Raw genomic sequence first — 17621 nt, forward strand, 5'->3', positions numbered from 1 at the left:
GGATCAGTGTATAAACACAGGAGTTTAGCCCTCGGCCCTGGTTGCCCTGCCCTGTGTAGCACAGTGTACATAGGACCACCGAGACAAGCAATGACTCTAGGATCCCTATTCGCTCATCATCTAGCCTTGGATACAGTCAGACAGAGACACAACCTGACATACGCTACAGAGAAAGACTAGGAAACTAAACGAACACACACAAACTAAATACAATGACCATCACAACATGTAGTGAAGCATTCGAAGTGACAGTAGCAATGAGACTGGATGGAACAGTCAGAGCAGTGAGACTGTGGATGGAACAGAGTCAGAGCAATGAGACTGGATGGAACAGTCAGAGCAATGAGACTGGATGGAACAGTCAGAGCAGTGAGACTGTGGATGGAACAGAGTCAGAGCAGTGAGACTGTGGAGGGAATAGAGTCAGAGCAGTGAGACTGTGGATGGAACAGAGTCAGAGCAGTGAGACTGTGGAGGGAACAGAGTCAGAGCAATGAGACTGTGGAGGGAACAGAGTCAGAGCAATGAGACTGGATGGAACAGTCAGAGCAATGAGACTGGAGGGAACAGAGTCAGAGCAGTGAGACTGGATGGAACAGTCAGAGCAATGAGACTGTGGAGGGAACAGAGTCAGAGCAATGAGACTGGATGGAACAGTCAGAGCAGTGAGACTGTGGAGGGAATAGAGTCAGAGCAGTGAGACTGTGGATGGAACAGAGTCAGAGCAGTGAGACTGGAGGGAACAGAGTCGGAGCAGTGAGACTGGATGGAACAGAGTCAGAGCAGTGAGACTGGAGGGAACAGAGTCGGAGCAGTGAGACTGGAGGGAACAGAGTCGGAGCAGTGAGACTGGATGGAACAGAGTCAGAGCAGTGAGACTGTGGAGGGAACAGAGTCAGAGCAGTGAGACTGTGGAGGGAATAGAGTCAGAGCAGTGAGACTGGATGGAACAGAGTCGGAGCAGTGAGACTGTGGATGGAACAGAGTCAGAGCAGTGAGACTGGAGGGAACAGAGTCGGAGCAGTGAGACTGTGGATGGAACAGAGTCAGAGCAGTGAGACTGGATGGAACAGAGTCGGAGCAGTGAGACTGGATGGAACAGAGTCAGAGCAGTGAGACTGGAGGGAACAGAGTCGGAGCAGTGAGACTGTGGAGGGAACAGAGTCAGAGCAGTGAGACTGTGGAGGGAACAGAGTCAGAGCAGTGAGACTGGATGGAACAGAGTCGGAGCAGTGAGACTGGAGGGAACAGAGTCAGAGCAGTGAGACTGGAGGGAACAGAGTCGGAGCAGTGAGACTGGATGGAACAGAGTCAGAGCAGTGAGACTGTGGATGGAACAGAGTCAGAGCAGTGAGACTGGATGGAACAGAGTCGGAGCAGTGAGACTGGAGGGAACAGAGTCGGAGCAGTGAGACTGGATGGAACAGAGTCAGAGCAGTGAGACTGGAGGGAACAGAGTCAGAGCAGTGAGACTGTGGATGGAACAGAGTCAGAGCAGTGAGACTGGATGGAACAGAGTCGGAGCAGTGAGACTGGAGGGAACAGAGTCGGAGCAGTGAGACTGTGGAGGGAACAGAGTCAGAGCAGTGAGACTGGATGGAACAGAGTCGGAGCAGTGAGACTGTGGATGGAACAGAGTCAGAGCAGTGAGACTGGATGGAACAGAGTCGGAGCAGTGAGACTGGAGGGAACAGAGTCGGAGCAGTGAGACTGTGGAGGGAACAGAGTCAGAGCAGTGAGACTGGATGGAACAGAGTCGGAGCAGTGAGACTGTGGAGGGAACAGAGTCGGAGCAGTGAGACTGTGGAGGGAACAGAGTCGGAGCAGTGAGACTGGATGGAACAGAGTCGGAGCAGTGAGACTGTGGAGGGAACAGAGTCAGAGCAGTGAGACTGGATGGAACAGAGTCGGAGCAGTGAGACTGGATGGAACAGAGTCGGAGCAGTGAGACTGGATGGAACAGAGTCGGAGCAGTGAGACTGTGGAGGGAACAGAGTCAGAGCAGTGAGACTGTGGAGGGAACAGAGTCAGAGCAGTGAGACTGTGGAGGGAACACAGTCAGAGCAGTGAGACTGTGGAGGGAACAGAGTCAGAGCAGTGAGACTGGAGGGAACAGAGTCGGAGCAGTGAGACTGTGGATGGAACAGAGTCGGAGCAATGAGACTGGATGGAACAGAGTCGGAGCAGTGAGACTGTGGAGGGAACAGAGTCAGAGCAGTGAGACTGGATGGAACAGTCAGAGCAGTGAGACTGTGGAGGGAACAGAGTCAGAGCAGTGAGACTGTGGAGGGAACAGAGTCGGAGCAGTGAGACTGGATGGAACAGAGTCGGAGCAGTGAGACTGTGGAGGGAACAGAGTCAGAGCAGTGAGACTGTGGATGGAACAGAGTCAGAGCAGTGAGACTGGATGGAACAGAGTCGGAGCAGTGAGACTGTGGAGGGAACAGAGTCAGAGCAGTGAGACTGTGATGGAACAGAGTCGGAGCAGTGAGACTGTGGAGGGAACAGAGTCAGAGCAGTGAGACTGTGGAGGGAACAGAGTCAGAGCAGTGAGACTGTGGAGGGAACAGAGTCGGAGCAGTGAGACTGTGGAGGGAACAGAGTCGGAGCAGTGAGACTGTGGAGGGAACAGAGTCAGAGCAGTGAGACTGTGGAGGGAACAGAGTCAGAGCAGTGAGACTGTGGAGGGAACAGAGTCGGAGCAGTGAGACTGTGGAGGGAACAGAGTCAGAGCAGTGAGACTGTGGAGGGAACAGAGTCAGAGCAGTGAGACTGTGGAGGGAACAGAGTCAGAGCAGTGAGACTGTGGAGGGAACAGAGTCAGAGCAATGAGACTGGAGGGAACAGAGTCGGAGCAGTGAGACTGTGGAGGGAACAGAGTCAGAGCAGTGAGACTGGAGGGAACAGAGTCGGAGCAGTGAGACTGGATGGAACAGAGTCAGAGCAGTGAGACTGTGGAGGGAACAGAGTCGGAGCAGTGAGACTGTGGAGGGAACAGAGTCGGAGCAGTGAGACTCTGGATGGAACAGAGTCAGAGCAGTGAGACTGGAGGGAACAGAGTCAGAGCAGTGAGACTGTGGAGGGAACAGAGTCAGAGCAGTGAGACTGTGGAGGGAACAGAGTCAGAGCAGTGAGACTGTGGATGGAACAGAGTCAGAGCAGTGAGACTGTGGAGGGAACAGAGTCAGAGCAGTGAGACTGTGGAGGGAACAGAGTCAGAGCAGTGAGACTGTGGAGGGAACAGAGTCGGAGCAGTGAGACTGTGGAGGGAACAGAGTCGGAGCAGTGAGACTGGAGGGAACAGAGTCGGAGCAGTGAGACTGGAGGGAACAGAGTCAGAGCAGTGAGACTGTGGAGGGAACAGAGTCAGAGCAGTGAGACTGGATGGAACAGAGTCGGAGCAGTGAGACTGGATGGAACAGAGTCGGAGCAGTGAGACTGGATGGAACAGAGTCGGAGCAGTGAGACTGTGGAGGGAACAGAGTCAGAGCAGTGAGACTGTGGAGGGAACAGAGTCAGAGCAGTGAGACTGTGGAGGGAACACAGTCAGAGCAGTGAGACTGTGGAGGGAACAGAGTCAGAGCAGTGAGACTGGAGGGAACAGAGTCGGAGCAGTGAGACTGTGGATGGAACAGAGTCGGAGCAATGAGACTGGATGGAACAGAGTCGGAGCAGTGAGACTGTGGAGGGAACAGAGTCAGAGCAGTGAGACTGGATGGAACAGTCAGAGCAGTGAGACTGTGGAGGGAACAGAGTCAGAGCAGTGAGACTGTGGAGGGAACAGAGTCAGAGCAGTGAGACTGGATGGAACAGAGTCGGAGCAGTGAGACTGTGGAGGGAACAGAGTCAGAGCAGTGAGACTGTGGATGGAACAGAGTCAGAGCAGTGAGACTGGATGGAACAGAGTCGGAGCAGTGAGACTGTGGAGGGAACAGAGTCAGAGCAGTGAGACTGTGGAGGGAACAGAGTCGGAGCAGTGAGACTGTGGAGGGAACAGAGTCAGAGCAGTGAGACTGTGGAGGGAACAGAGTCAGAGCAGTGAGACTGTGGAGGGAACAGAGTCGGAGCAGTGAGACTGTGGAGGGAACAGAGTCGGAGCAGTGAGACTGTGGAGGGAACAGAGTCAGAGCAGTGAGACTGTGGAGGGAACAGAGTCAGAGCAGTGAGACTGTGGAGGGAACAGAGTCGGAGCAGTGAGACTGTGGAGGGAACAGAGTCAGAGCAGTGAGACTGTGGAGGGAACAGAGTCAGAGCAGTGAGACTGTGGAGGGAACAGAGTCAGAGCAATGAGACTGGAGGGAACAGAGTCGGAGCAGTGAGACTGTGGAGGGAACAGAGTCAGAGCAGTGAGACTGGAGGGAACAGAGTCGGAGCAGTGAGACTGGATGGAACAGAGTCAGAGCAGTGAGACTGTGGAGGGAACAGAGTCGGAGCAGTGAGACTGTGGAGGGAACAGAGTCGGAGCAGTGAGACTCTGGATGGAACAGAGTCAGAGCAGTGAGACTGGAGGGAACAGAGTCAGAGCAGTGAGACTGTGGAGGGAACAGAGTCAGAGCAGTGAGACTGTGGAGGGAACAGAGTCAGAGCAGTGAGACTGTGGATGGAACAGAGTCAGAGCAGTGAGACTGTGGAGGGAACAGAGTCAGAGCAGTGAGACTGTGGAGGGAACAGAGTCGGAGCAGTGAGACTGTGGAGGGAACAGAGTCGGAGCAGTGAGACTGTGGAGGGAACAGAGTCAGAGCAGTGAGACTGTGGAGGGAACAGAGTCAGAGCAGTGAGACTGTGGAGGGAACAGAGTCAGAGCAGTGAGACTGTGGATGGAACAGAGTCAGAGCAGTGAGACTGTGGAGGGAACAGAGTCAGAGCAGTGAGACTGTGGAGGGAACAGAGTCAGAGCAGTGAGACTGTGGAGGGAACAGAGTCGGAGCAGTGAGACTGTGGAGGGAACAGAGTCGGAGCAGTGAGACTGGAGGGAACAGAGTCAGAGCAGTGAGACTGGATGGAACAGAGTCAGAGCAGTGAGACTGTGGAGGGAACAGAGTCAGAGCAGTGAGACTGTGGAGGGAACAGAGTCAGAGCAGTGAGACTGTGGAGGGAACAGAGTCGGAGCAGTGAGACTGTGGAGGGAACAGAGTCGGAGCAGTGAGACTGTGGAGGGAACCGAGTCAGAGCAATGAGACTGGAGGGAACAGAGTCAGAGCAGTGAGACTGTGGAGGGAACAGAGTCAGAGCAGTGAGACTGTGGAGGGAACAGAGTCGGAGCAGTGAGACTGTGGAGGGAACAGAGTCAGAGCAGTGAGACTGGAGGGAACAGAGTCAGAGCAGTGAGACTGTGGAGGGAACATAGTCAGAGCAGTGAGACTGTGGAGGGAACAGAGTCAGAGCAGTGAGACTGTGGAGGGAACAGAGTCAGAGCAGTGAGACTGTGGAGGGAACAGAGTCAGAGCAGTGAGACTGTGGAGGGAACAGAGTCGGAGCAGTGAGACTGTGGAGGGAACCGAGTCAGAGCAATGAGACTGGAGGGAACAGAGTCAGAGCAGTGAGACTGTGGAGGGAACAGAGTCAGAGCAGTGAGACTGTGGAGGGAACAGAGTCAGAGCAGTGAGACTGGAGGGAACAGAGTCAGAGCAGTGAGACTGTGGAGGGAACAGAGTCAGAGCAGTGAGACTGTGGAGGGAACAGAGTCAGAGCAGTGAGACTGTGGAGGGAACAGAGTCAGAGCAGTGAGACTGTGGAGGGAACAGAGTCAGAGCAGTGAGACTGTGGAGGGAACAGAGTCAGAGCAGTGAGACTGTGAGGGTGGGAAGCAGAGGGAGTCAGAGCATTGAGGCTGATGGTGATATGAGTTAAGCCCTTTCCTTGATGGAAGATAATCCAACAGAGCAGAAATGTCCTGCAGAGGGAACCAGGCAGCATTCCAGAAGGCCTTGATATTACCAAGCTCATGTTGAAGGCCTTTATAATACCAGGCTCATGTTGTCACTATCATGTTCTGTGAGCTCGTTGACTATAGCTCGCAGTACTGTACTGCTCTGTAATGTTTTACTGGGCCAGGGGAATAGAAGGGGATGAATAAATATTTCAAGTATGTATTATATTGTGTGTGTATATATATATATATATATATATATATACACACACACAATATAATACATATATATATATATATATACACACACGGCCCCGTTATACACATATATATATATATACACATATATATACATATACACATATATATATATATATACACACACACAATATAATACATATATATATATATATATATATACACACACATACATGTGTATATATATATGTATTATATTGTGTGTGTATATATATATATATGTGTATAACGGGGCCGTGTATATATATATATATATATATATATATATATATATATATGTATATATATATATATATATATATATATGTGTGTATATATATATGTGTATAACGGGGCCGTGTGTATATATATATATGTGTGATATATATATATATATCTGGCCAGACCTGGCCGTCCCTCTAAACTTTCAGCTCATACAAGGAGAAGACTGATCAGAGATGCAGCCAAGAGGCCCATGATTACTCTGGATGAACTGCAGAGATCTACAGCTGAGGTGGGAGACTCTGTCCATAGGACAACAATCAGTCGTATATTGCACAAATCTGGCCTTCATGGAAGAGTGGCAAGAAGAAAGCCATTTCTTAAAGTTATCCATAAAAAGTGTTGTTTAAAGTTTGCCACAAGCCACCTGGGAGACACACCAAACATGTGGAAGAAGGTGCTGTGGTCAGATGAAACCAAAATTGAACTTTTTGGCAACAATGCAAAACGTTATGTTTGGCGTAAAAGCAACACAGCTCATCACCCTGAACACACCATCCCCACTGTCAAACATGGTGGTGGCAGCATCATGGTTTGGGCCTGCTTTTCTTCAGCAGGGACAGGGAAGATGGTTAAAATTGATGGGAAAATGGATGGAGCCAAATACAGGACCATTCTGGAAGAAAACCTGATGGAGTCTGCAAAAGACCTGAGACAGGGACGGAGATTTGTCTTCCAACAAGACAATGATCCAAAACATAAAGCAAAATCTACAATGGAATGGTTCAAAAATAAACATATCCAGGTGTTAGAATGGCCAAGTCAAAGTCCAGACCTGAATCCAATCGAGAATCTGTGGAAAGAACTGAAAACTGCTGTTCACAAATGCTCTCCATCCAACCTCACTGAGCTCGAGCTGTTTTGCAAGGAGGAATGGGAAAAAATTCAGTCTCTCGATGTGCAAAACTGATAGACATACCCCAAGCGACTTACAGCTGTAATCGCAGCAAAAGGTGGCGCTACAAAGTATTAACTTAAGGGGGCTGAATAACTTTGCACGCCCAATTTTTCAGTTTTTGATTTGTTAAAAAAGTTTGAAATATCCAATAAATGTCGTTCCACTTCATGATTGTGTCCCACTTGTTGTTGATTCTTCACAAAAAAATACAGTTTTATATCTTTATGTTTGAAGCCTGAAATGTGGCAAAAGGTCGCAAAGTTCAAGGGGGCCGAATACTTTCGCAAGGCACTGTATATACACGGCCCCTTTAACCTGGTGGGACGCCACACGGCCCCGTTATAACCTGGTGGGACGCCACACGGCCCCGTTATAACCTGGTGGGACGCCACACGGTCCCTTTAACCTGGTGGGACGCCACACGGCCCCGTTAACCTGGTGGGACGCCACACGGCCCCGTTATAACCTGGTGGGACGCCACACGGCCCCGTTATAACCTGGTGGGACGCCACACGGCCCCGTTATAACCTGGTGGGACGCCACGCGGCCCCGTTATAACCTGGTGGGACGCCACACGGCCCCGTTATAACCTGGTGGGACGCCACACGGCCCCGTTATAACCTGGTGGGACGCCACACGGCCCCGTTATAACCTGGTGGGACGCCACACGGCCCCGTTATAACCTGGTGGGACGCCACACGGCCCCGTTATAACCTGGTGGGACGCCACACGGCCCCGTTATAACCTGGTGGGACACCACACGGTCCCGTTATAACCTGGTGGGACGCCACACGGTTCCTTTAACCTGGTGGGACGCCACACGGCCCGTTAAAACCTGGTGGGACGCCACACGGCCCCTTTAACCGTCTCACTGTTCAGGCAGTAGCAGCCAGCCAGACCGTCTCACGTTATCTCTGTTCAGGCAGTAGCAGCCAGCCAGACCGTCTCACGTTATCTCTGTTCAGGCAGTAGCAGCCAGCCAGACCGTCTCACGTCATCTCTGTTCAGGCAGTAGCAGCCAGCCAGACCGTCTCACGTCATCTCTGTTCAGGCAGTAGCAGCTAGCCAGACCGTCTCACGTTATCTCTGTTCAGGCAGTAGCAGCTAGCCAGACCGTCTCACGTCATCTCTGTTCAGGCAGTAGCAGCTAGCCAGACCGTCTCACGTTATCTCTGTTCTCCCCCATACTGTACTGTCTCTAGTCATCATATTTAGCTAGCCTTCCTACTGATACTGCTGGATTGTCTGTAGAGAGAGTTGGGGGTTCAGGGTGGGGGAGAGTTGGCTGTTCAGGGTGGGGGAGAGTTGGCGGTTCAGGGTGGGGTAGAGAGAGTTGGGGGTTCTGAGTGGGGGAGAGAGAGTTGGGGGTTCAGGGTGGGGTAGAGAGAGTTGGGGGTTCTGAGTGGGGGAGAGAGAGTTGGGGGTTCAGGGTGGGGTAGAGAGAGTTGGGGGTTCAGGGTGGGGGAGAGAGTTGGGGGTTCAGGGTGGGGGAGAGAGTTGGGGGTTCAGGGTGGGGGAGAGAGTTGGGGGTTCAGGGTGGGGGAGAGAGAGTTGGGGGTTCAGGGTGGGAGAGAGAGTTGGGGGTTCAGGGTGGGAGAGAGAGAGAGTTGGGGGTTCAGGGTGGGGGAGAGAGAGTTGGGGGTTCAGGGTGGGGGAGAGAGAGAGAGAGAGTTGGGGGTTCAGGGTGGGGGAGAGAGAGTTGGGGGTTCAGGGTGTGGGAGAGAGGTGGGGGTTCAGGGTGGGGGAGTGTGTGTGTGTGTGTATATATATAATTCAGGGTGATTGTGTATATAATTCAGGGTGTGTGTATATAATTCAGGGTGTGTGTATACAATTCAGGGTGTGTGTATATAATTCAGTGTGTATAATTCAGAATGTGTGTGTATAATTCAGAATGTGTGTGTGTATAATTCAGTGTGTGTGTGTCATTCAGAGTGTGTGTGTGTCATTCAGAGTGTGTGTGTGTCATTCAGAGTGTGTGTGTATAATTCAGAGTGTGTGTGTGTGTATAATTCAGAGTGTGTGTGTGTATAATTCAGAGTGTGTGTGTTTATAATTCAGAGTGTGTGTGTATAATTCAGAGTGTGCAGTAGTTAATGTAGCCGTGCTTCCTCCCTCAACAGAGTCCTCTGATCCATGTGTTAATGTCCTCACTCCGACATTGATTTCCGTCCGGTCCTTTGGTGCAACGGATTTATCCCTCGTTCTGACAGACTTAACACACACACACTTAGAATAATACGCACGTACACACACACACACACACACACACACACAGCCCAGGCTCTGAATGTTTGATTAAAGTTCAATTGACTCCTCCAGCGGCTGGGCGAAGAACCGTTTCAGGTCCTATTTGTAGCAGCAAAGCTCTCCCCGACATGTTCTTTTGTTCCCATTCAGCCGCTTGCCACGCAGGCAGCCCCAACAGCACCGTTCCTAATACCCCATCATTCAGCCAGCCAGCCAGACTGCCTCCCGCTCTCCCTGCCTCCCTGCCTAATCCTGCAACTGACAGACAGACACGACCACAGCAGCAGTGCAAACACACCCGGGCTACTTGCAAAACCTGACGTGGACTCGGTGACCTGGAGCCATGGTCTCAGTCCACTCCAAACCACCACGGTCTTTTCCTCGTTATGTGACGCAGTGGCTGTTAGATCATCTTAATATCTAACTTGGATGTTTTAGTACATTAGGGAATGATCTACCATGTCTGAAATAAAACACACAGCTCTTATTTTTGGGAGTTATTTTTATGCAAAGTGATGCAATGTTTCCCCGAGGATTTTTTTTTTTCAGTAACGGTGGCGAGTTAGTTTAGACGCCCTCCTTTTGGCCACGGAGACAAAATGTTGCTGTTTTAATGTAATTCTACACATTTAGTGATGGAGCAGAGAGAACTACGAGAAATTGGAGAGTGATTGTGAATGTTAATGTCGTGAGTGTGAATGGCGTGTGAATGCCGTGCGTGTGAAGGGCGTGTGAAGGGCATGTGAATGTCGTGGGTGTGAATGTCGTGGGTGTGAATGTCGTGGGTGTGAATGCCGTGCGTGTGAATGCCGTGCGTGTGAATGCCGTGCGTGTGAATGCCGTGCGTGTGAATGCCGTGCGTGTGAATGCCGTGCGTGTGAATGCCGTGCGTGTGAATGGCGTGTGAAGGGCGTGTGAATGCCGTGCGTGTGAATGCCGTGCGTGTGAATGCCGTGCGTGTGAATGCCGTGCGTGTGAATGCCGTGCGTGTGTGGGTACACACTGTTTTCACCTGGTTCCTACATGAGTAAGATACACGGTTCAGTGTTCCTGGTACTCGTTCCTTATTCTCTCTCTCTCTCTCTCTCTCTCTCTGTCTCCGATACAGGGATAGTTGCTAACCTTCTTCGACTGCTATAAGAGTGTGTGTTCTGATGGTGTGTGTCTCTCTTGCCTTGCAGGGTGAGTTGATAACCTTCTACTACTACTGGAAGAAGACTCCTGAGGCAGCGTCGTCCAGGGCCCACCGTAGACACCGTCGCCAGCCTGTGTTCCGACGCATCAAGACACGTACTGCCTCCACCCCCGTCAACATCCCGTCTAGACCCCCCTCCTCAGAGTTCTGTAAGTAGGACACTAACCCTACGCCCCAAACCTTCGCCCCCGTCAACATCCTGTCTAGACCCCCCTCCTCAGAGTTCTGTAAGTAGGACACTAACCCTACGCCCCAAACCTTCGCTCCCGTCAACATCCCGTCTAGACCACCCTCCTCAGAGTTCTGTAAGTAGGACACTAAACCTACGCCCCAAACCGCCACCCCGTCAACAGCCCCCTCCTCAGAGTTCTGTAAGTAGGACACTAACCCTACGCCCCAAACCTTCGCCCCTGTCAACATCCTGTCTAGACCTCCCTCCTCAGAGTTCTGTAAGTAGGACACTAACCCTACGCCCCAAACCTCCACCCCGTCAACATCCTGTCTAGACCTCCCTCCTCAGAGTTCTGTAAGTAGGACACTAACCCTACGCCCCAAACCTCCACCCCGTCAACATCCTGTCTAGACCTCCCTCCTCAGAGTTCTGTAAGTAGGACACTAACCCTACGCCCCAAACCTCCACCCCGTCAACATCCTGTCTAGACCTCCCTCCTCAGAGTTCTGTAAGTAGGACACTAACCCTACGCCCCAAACCTCCACCCCGTCAACATCCTGTCTAGACCTCCCTCCTCAGAGTTCTGTAAGTAGGACACTAACCCTACGCCCCAAACCTCCACCCCGTCAACATCCCGTCTAGACCCCCCTCCTCAGAGTTCTGTAAGTAGGACACTAAACCTCCACCCCCGTCAACATCCCATCTAGAACCCCCTCCTCAGAGTTCTGTAAGTAGGACACTAACCCTACGCCCCAAACCTTCGCCCCCGTCAACATCCCGTCTAGACCCCCCTCCTCAGAGTTTTGTAAGTAGGACACTAACCCTACGCCCCAAACTTCCACCCCGTCAACATCCCATCTAGACCCCCCCTCCTCAGAGTTCTGTAAGTAGGACACTAACCCTACGCCCCAAACCTCCACCCCGTCAACATCCTGTCTAGACCTCCCTCCTCAGAGTTCTGTAAGTAGGACACTAACCCTACGCCCCAAACCTCCACCCCGTCAACATCCTGTCTAGACCTCCCTCCTCAGAGTTCTGTAAGTAGGACACTAACCCTACGCCCCAAACCTTCGCCCCCGTCAACATCCCGTCTAGACCCCCCTCCTCCGTTTTGTAAGTAGGAAACTAACCCTACGCCCCAAACCTCCACCCCGTCAACAGCCCCCTCCTCAGAGTTCTGTAAGTAGGACACTAACCCTACGCCCCAAACCCCATCAAACAGCCCCCTCAGAGTTCTGTAAGTACAACAGTTATGTTGTCATAGAAATTGAATTCTGAACGTCCGAGCCCTAACGAGCAGCAGGCAAAGGAAAGAAAACCTGCTCGCACTTGATGCGAGCGAGTCTCTTTCTGGTTACTCATGATATACATTTGACCTTTTCGATAAGGCTTGTATAAGCAACTCATAATGGCAAGAACAGGATTGGCAACAAACAAAAATAATACCGTGTTAGAAGTTGAGCAATGGTTGTCACAAGGTGTATGTTAACATTTGATTTGGTAACACCAGGGAGATGTTTAGCTCGGTACTGTTGGCGCTTGGTAACGACGTGTGTTCTCCTCCAGTGGACCTGAGTTCAGCCAGTGAGATGTTTAGCTCGGTACTGAAGGTGTGTTCTGTTCTCCTCCAGTGGACCTGAGTTCAGCCAGTGAAGATGACCTGGACAGTGAAGACAGTGAGCAGGAGCTGAAGGGTTACGCCTGCCGACACTGTTTCACCACCAGTAAGATGATACACACACACACACACACACACACACTTTCTCTCACACACAGATATATACACACACCGTCATATGGACCCGTTATCCTCATGATATTGTGTGTATGAATCCCACCTCCTACAGAGATGGGCTGACAACCTCTGTCTCTCTACCTCATAACCACACGCACAGCTGGTTATCTCTGGTCTCGCCCTAACGCGGCTGGTTATCTCTGGTCTCCCCCTAACGCGGCTGGTTATCTCTGGTCTCGCCCTAACGCGGCTGGTTATCTTTGGTCTCGCCCTAACATGGCTGGTTATCTCTGGTCTCCCCATAACACGGCTTGTTATCTCTGGTCTCCCCCTAACGCGGCTGGTTATCTCTGGTCTCCCCCTAACGCGGCTGGTTATCTCTGGTCTCCCCCTAACGCGGCTGGTTATCTCTGGTCTCGCCCTAACGCGGCTGGTTATCTTTGGTCTCGCCCTAACATGGCTGGTTATCTCTGGTCTCCCCATAACACGGCTTGTTATCTCTGGTCTCCCCCTAACGCGGCTGGTTATCTCTGGTCTCCCCCTAACGCGGCTGGTTATCTCTGGTCTGCCCCTAACGCGGCTGGTTATCTCTGGTCTCTCCCTAACTCGGCTGGTTATCTCTGGTCTCCCCCTAACACGGCTGGTTATCTCTGGTCTCCCCCTAACGCGGCTGGTTATCTCTGGTCTCCCCCTAACACGGCTGGTTATCTCTGGTCTCCCCCTAACATGGCTGGTTATCTCTGGTCTCCCCATAACACGGCTTGTTATCTCTGGTCTCCCCCTAACGCGGCTGGTTATCTCTGGTCTCCCCCTAACGCGGCTGGTTATCTCTGGTCTCCCCCTAACGCGGCTGGTTATCTCTGGTCTCGCCCTAACGCGGCTGGTTATCTTTGGTCTCGCCCTAACATGGCTGGTTATCTCTGGTCTCCCCCTAACACGGCTGGTTATCTCTGGTCTCCCCCTAACGCGGCTGGTTATCTCTGGTCTCCCCCTAACGCGGCTGGTTATCTCTGGTCTGCCCCTAACGCGGCTGGTTATCTCTGGTCTCCCCCTAACGCGGCTGGTTATCTCTGGTCTCCCCCTAACGCGGCTGGTTATCTCTGGTCTCCCCCTAACGCGGCTGGTTATCTCTGGTCTCCCCCTAACGCGGCTGGTTATCTCTGGTCTCGCCCTAACTCGGCTGGTTATCTCTGGTCTCCCCCTAACGCGGCTGGTTATCTCTGGTCTCCCCCTAACGCGGCTGGTTATCTCTGGTCTCCCCCTAACGCGGCTGGTTATCTCTGGTCTCGCCCTAACTCGGCTGGTTATCTCTGGTCTCGCCCTAACTCGGCTGGTTATCTCTGGTCTCCCCCTAACGCGGCTGGTTGTCTCTGGTCTCCCCCTAACGCGGCTGGTTATCTCTGGTCTCGCCCTAACTCGGCTGGTTATCTCTGGTCTCCCCCTAACACAGCCGCCTCACTATCACCATAACTGGCGGAGCCAAAAAGTGGTTTCTGATGTCCACCTGTCTGAGGGGTGTTTCTCTCAGTACACCTGTCTGTCTGAGGGGTGTTTCTCTCAGTACACCTGTCTGTCTGAGGGGTGTTTCTCTCAGTACACCTGTCTGTCTGAGGGGTGTAACGACTAGTTTGTAACTAGAACGTCTGTAGCAGACGATCCCCTGTCTCTGACTGACAGGAAGCTGTTTCTCAATGACTAAAATGCATGTCCCGTCTCTGACTGACAGGAAGCTGTTTCTCAATGACTAAAATGCATGTCCCGTCTCTGACTGACAGGAAGCTGTTTCTCAATGACTAAAATGCATGTCCCGTCTCTGACTGACAGGAAGCTGTTTCTCAATGACTAAAATGCATGTCCTGTCTCTGACTGACAGGAAGCTGTTTCTCAATGACTAAAATGCATGTCCTGTCTCTGACTGACAGGAAGCTGTTTCTCAATGACTAAAATGCATGTCCCGTCTCTGACTGACAGGAAGCTGTTTCTCAATGACTAAAATGCATGTCCCGTCTCTCTCAGCCTCCAAGGACTGGCACCACGGGGGCAGAGAGAACATCTTGTTGTGTACAGACTGTCGTATCCACTTTAAGAAGTACGGCGAACTGCCCCCCATCGAGAAGCCCGTGGACCCGCCTCCGTTTATGTTCAAACCCGTCAAAGAGGATGAGGATGGACTCAGCGGGAAACATAGCATGAAGACCAGACGCAACAGAGGATCGGTATGTAGTACACACACACACTCTCGTCAACACACACACACACTCGTCAACACACAGACACTCTCGTCAACACACACACACACACACACTCGTCAAGACACACACACTCTCGTCAACACACACACTCTCGTCAACACACGCACACACTCTATTGTCAACACACACACTCTATCGTCTACACGCACACACACACACACTGTCATCCACACACACACACTCTCTCTCTCTCTCTCTCTTCCACACACAGTCTCTCGTCCACACACACTCATCATCAAGTAATTCTTCTGTCTCCGTGTGTGTAGATGTCGACGCTCCGTAGTGGCCGGAAGAAGCAGACAGCCAGTCCTGATGGACGAGCGTCTCCAACCAATGAGGACCTGCGTTCTAGTGGCCGTACCTCCCCCTCCGCAGCCTCCACAGACAGCACTGACAGCAAGACAGACCCCATGAAGAAACCCAGCAAGGTAGAGTACACACACACACACACACACACACACACACACACACACACACACACACACACACACACACACACACACACACACACACACACACACACAGAGAGAGACACACACACACACACAGAGAGAGACACACACACACACACACACAGAGAGACACACACACACACACACAGAGAGACACACACACACACACACAGAGAGACACACACACAGAGAGACACACACACACACACACACACACACAGAGACACACACACACACACACACAGAGAGAGACACACACACACACACAGAGAGAGACACACACAGAGGCACACACACACACACACACACAGAGAGAGACACACACAGAGGCACGCAGACAGACACACACATGCATACACACACAGAGACATACATACATACATACATACATACATACATACATACATACATACATACATACACACATACACACTTATAGACTCACTGACACACACACATACATATCCACACAGACACATACATATACACACACACAGTTGAAGTCGGAAGTTTACATACACTTATATTGGAGTCATTAAAACTCGTTTTTCAACCACTCCACAAATGTCTTGTTAACAAACTATAGTTTTGGCCAGTCGGTTAGGACATCTACTTGGTGCATGACACAAGTTATTTTTCCAACAATTGTTTACAGCCAGATTATTTCACTTATAATTCACTGTATCACAATTCCAGTGGGTCAGAAGTGTACATACACTAAGTTGACTGAGCCTTTAAACAGCTTGGAAAGTTCCAGAAAATGATGTCATGGCTTTAGAAGCTTCTGATAGGCTAATTGACATCATTTGAGTCAATTAGAGGTGTACCTGTGGATGTATTTCAAGGTCAACCTTCAAACTCAGTGCCTCTTTGCTTGACATCATGGGGAAATCAGCCAAGACCTCAGGAAAAACAATTGTCTGGTTCTCCATGGGAGCAATTTCCAAACACCTGAAGGTACCACGTTCATCTTTATAAACAATAGTACTCAAGTATAAACACCATGGGACCATGCAGCCGTCATACCGCTCAGGAAGGAGACGCTTTCTGTCTCCTAGAGATTAACGTACTTTGGTGTGAAAAGTGCAAATCAATCCCAGAACAACAGCAAAGGATCTTGTGAAGATGCTGGAGGAAACAGGTACAAAATGATCAAAACCACATTAAAACGAGTCCGATATCGACATAACCTGAAAGGCATCAGTCAGGAAGTTAAAGCTTGGTCGCAAAGGGGTCTTCCAAATGGACAATGACCCCAAGCATACTTCCAAAGTTGTGGCAAAATGGCTTAAGGACAACAAAGTCAAGGTATTGGAGTGGCCATCACAAAGCCCTGACCTCAATCCAATAGAAAATGTGTGGGCAGAACTGAAAAAGCATGTGTGAGCAAGGAGGCCTACAAACCTGACTCAGTTACACCAGCTCTGTCAGGAGGAATGGGCCAACATACACCCAACTTATTGTGGGAAGCTTGTGGAAGGCTGCCAGAAACATTTGACCAAAGTTAAACAATTGAAAGGCAATGCTACCAAATACTAAATGAGTGTATGTAAACTTCTGACCCACTGGGCGTGTGATGAAAGAAATAAAAGCTTAAATAAATTATTCTCTCTTCTATTATTCTGACATTTCACATTCTTAAAATAAAGTGGTGATCCTAACTGACCTAAAACAGGGATTTTTTACTAGGATTAAATGTCAGGAATTGTGAAAAACGGGGTTTAAATATATTTGGCTCTGGTGTATGTAAACTTCTGACTTCAACTGTACATACATACACACTTATTGACTCACACACAGGCGCATTAGTGTTTAGGTCCTTAGCACTCTCTATGTTACGGTTTTCTTCGGGTGAAGTAGAGTCGGACCAAAATGACAACGATAAACACCTGCCTCTGATTGAGAACCACTCCAGACAGCCATAGACTTTGCTAGAGAACCCCACTAAGCCACAATAAATAAACCCATGTCACACCCTGGCTTGACCAAAATAATAAAGAAAACACAAAATATAAAGACCAGGGCGTGACTCTCTATCATTCAGATTCTATACCAGGTGAATATGTATGAAAGCCTGATTGGGAAATGACAATACCAGTATGATATGATGGATTGATTGATTGATTGATTGTCATCAGAAGATTAAGGAGGAGTCTCCTATGAAGAGTGCCAAACGCCAGAGAGAGAAGGGAGGAGCCTCAGACACAGAGGACACAGACAACAGGACAAGTGCCAAAAAGTCCAAGACCCAGGTGACTTAACTAGTACATCTCAAACCA

General features: G+C 50.6%; 1 protein-coding gene across 1 annotated transcript in view; it reads left to right on the plus strand.

Moving 5' to 3' along the window:
- The window catches only part of rerea (arginine-glutamic acid dipeptide (RE) repeats a), a 310643-nt gene that overhangs the window by 274260 nt on the left and 18762 nt on the right, over positions 1-17621 (plus strand). The window contains 5 exon segments of the mRNA XM_036988973.1: positions 10718-10880; positions 12535-12627; positions 14655-14854; positions 15157-15318; positions 17481-17594. Of these exon segments, the coding sequence (XP_036844868.1) occupies positions 10718-10880; positions 12535-12627; positions 14655-14854; positions 15157-15318; positions 17481-17594 (732 nt within the window).

This window comes from Oncorhynchus mykiss, chromosome 9 (assembly GCF_013265735.2).
Source record: "Oncorhynchus mykiss isolate Arlee chromosome 9, USDA_OmykA_1.1, whole genome shotgun sequence".
NCBI classification, from domain to species: domain Eukaryota; kingdom Metazoa; phylum Chordata; class Actinopteri; order Salmoniformes; family Salmonidae; genus Oncorhynchus; species Oncorhynchus mykiss.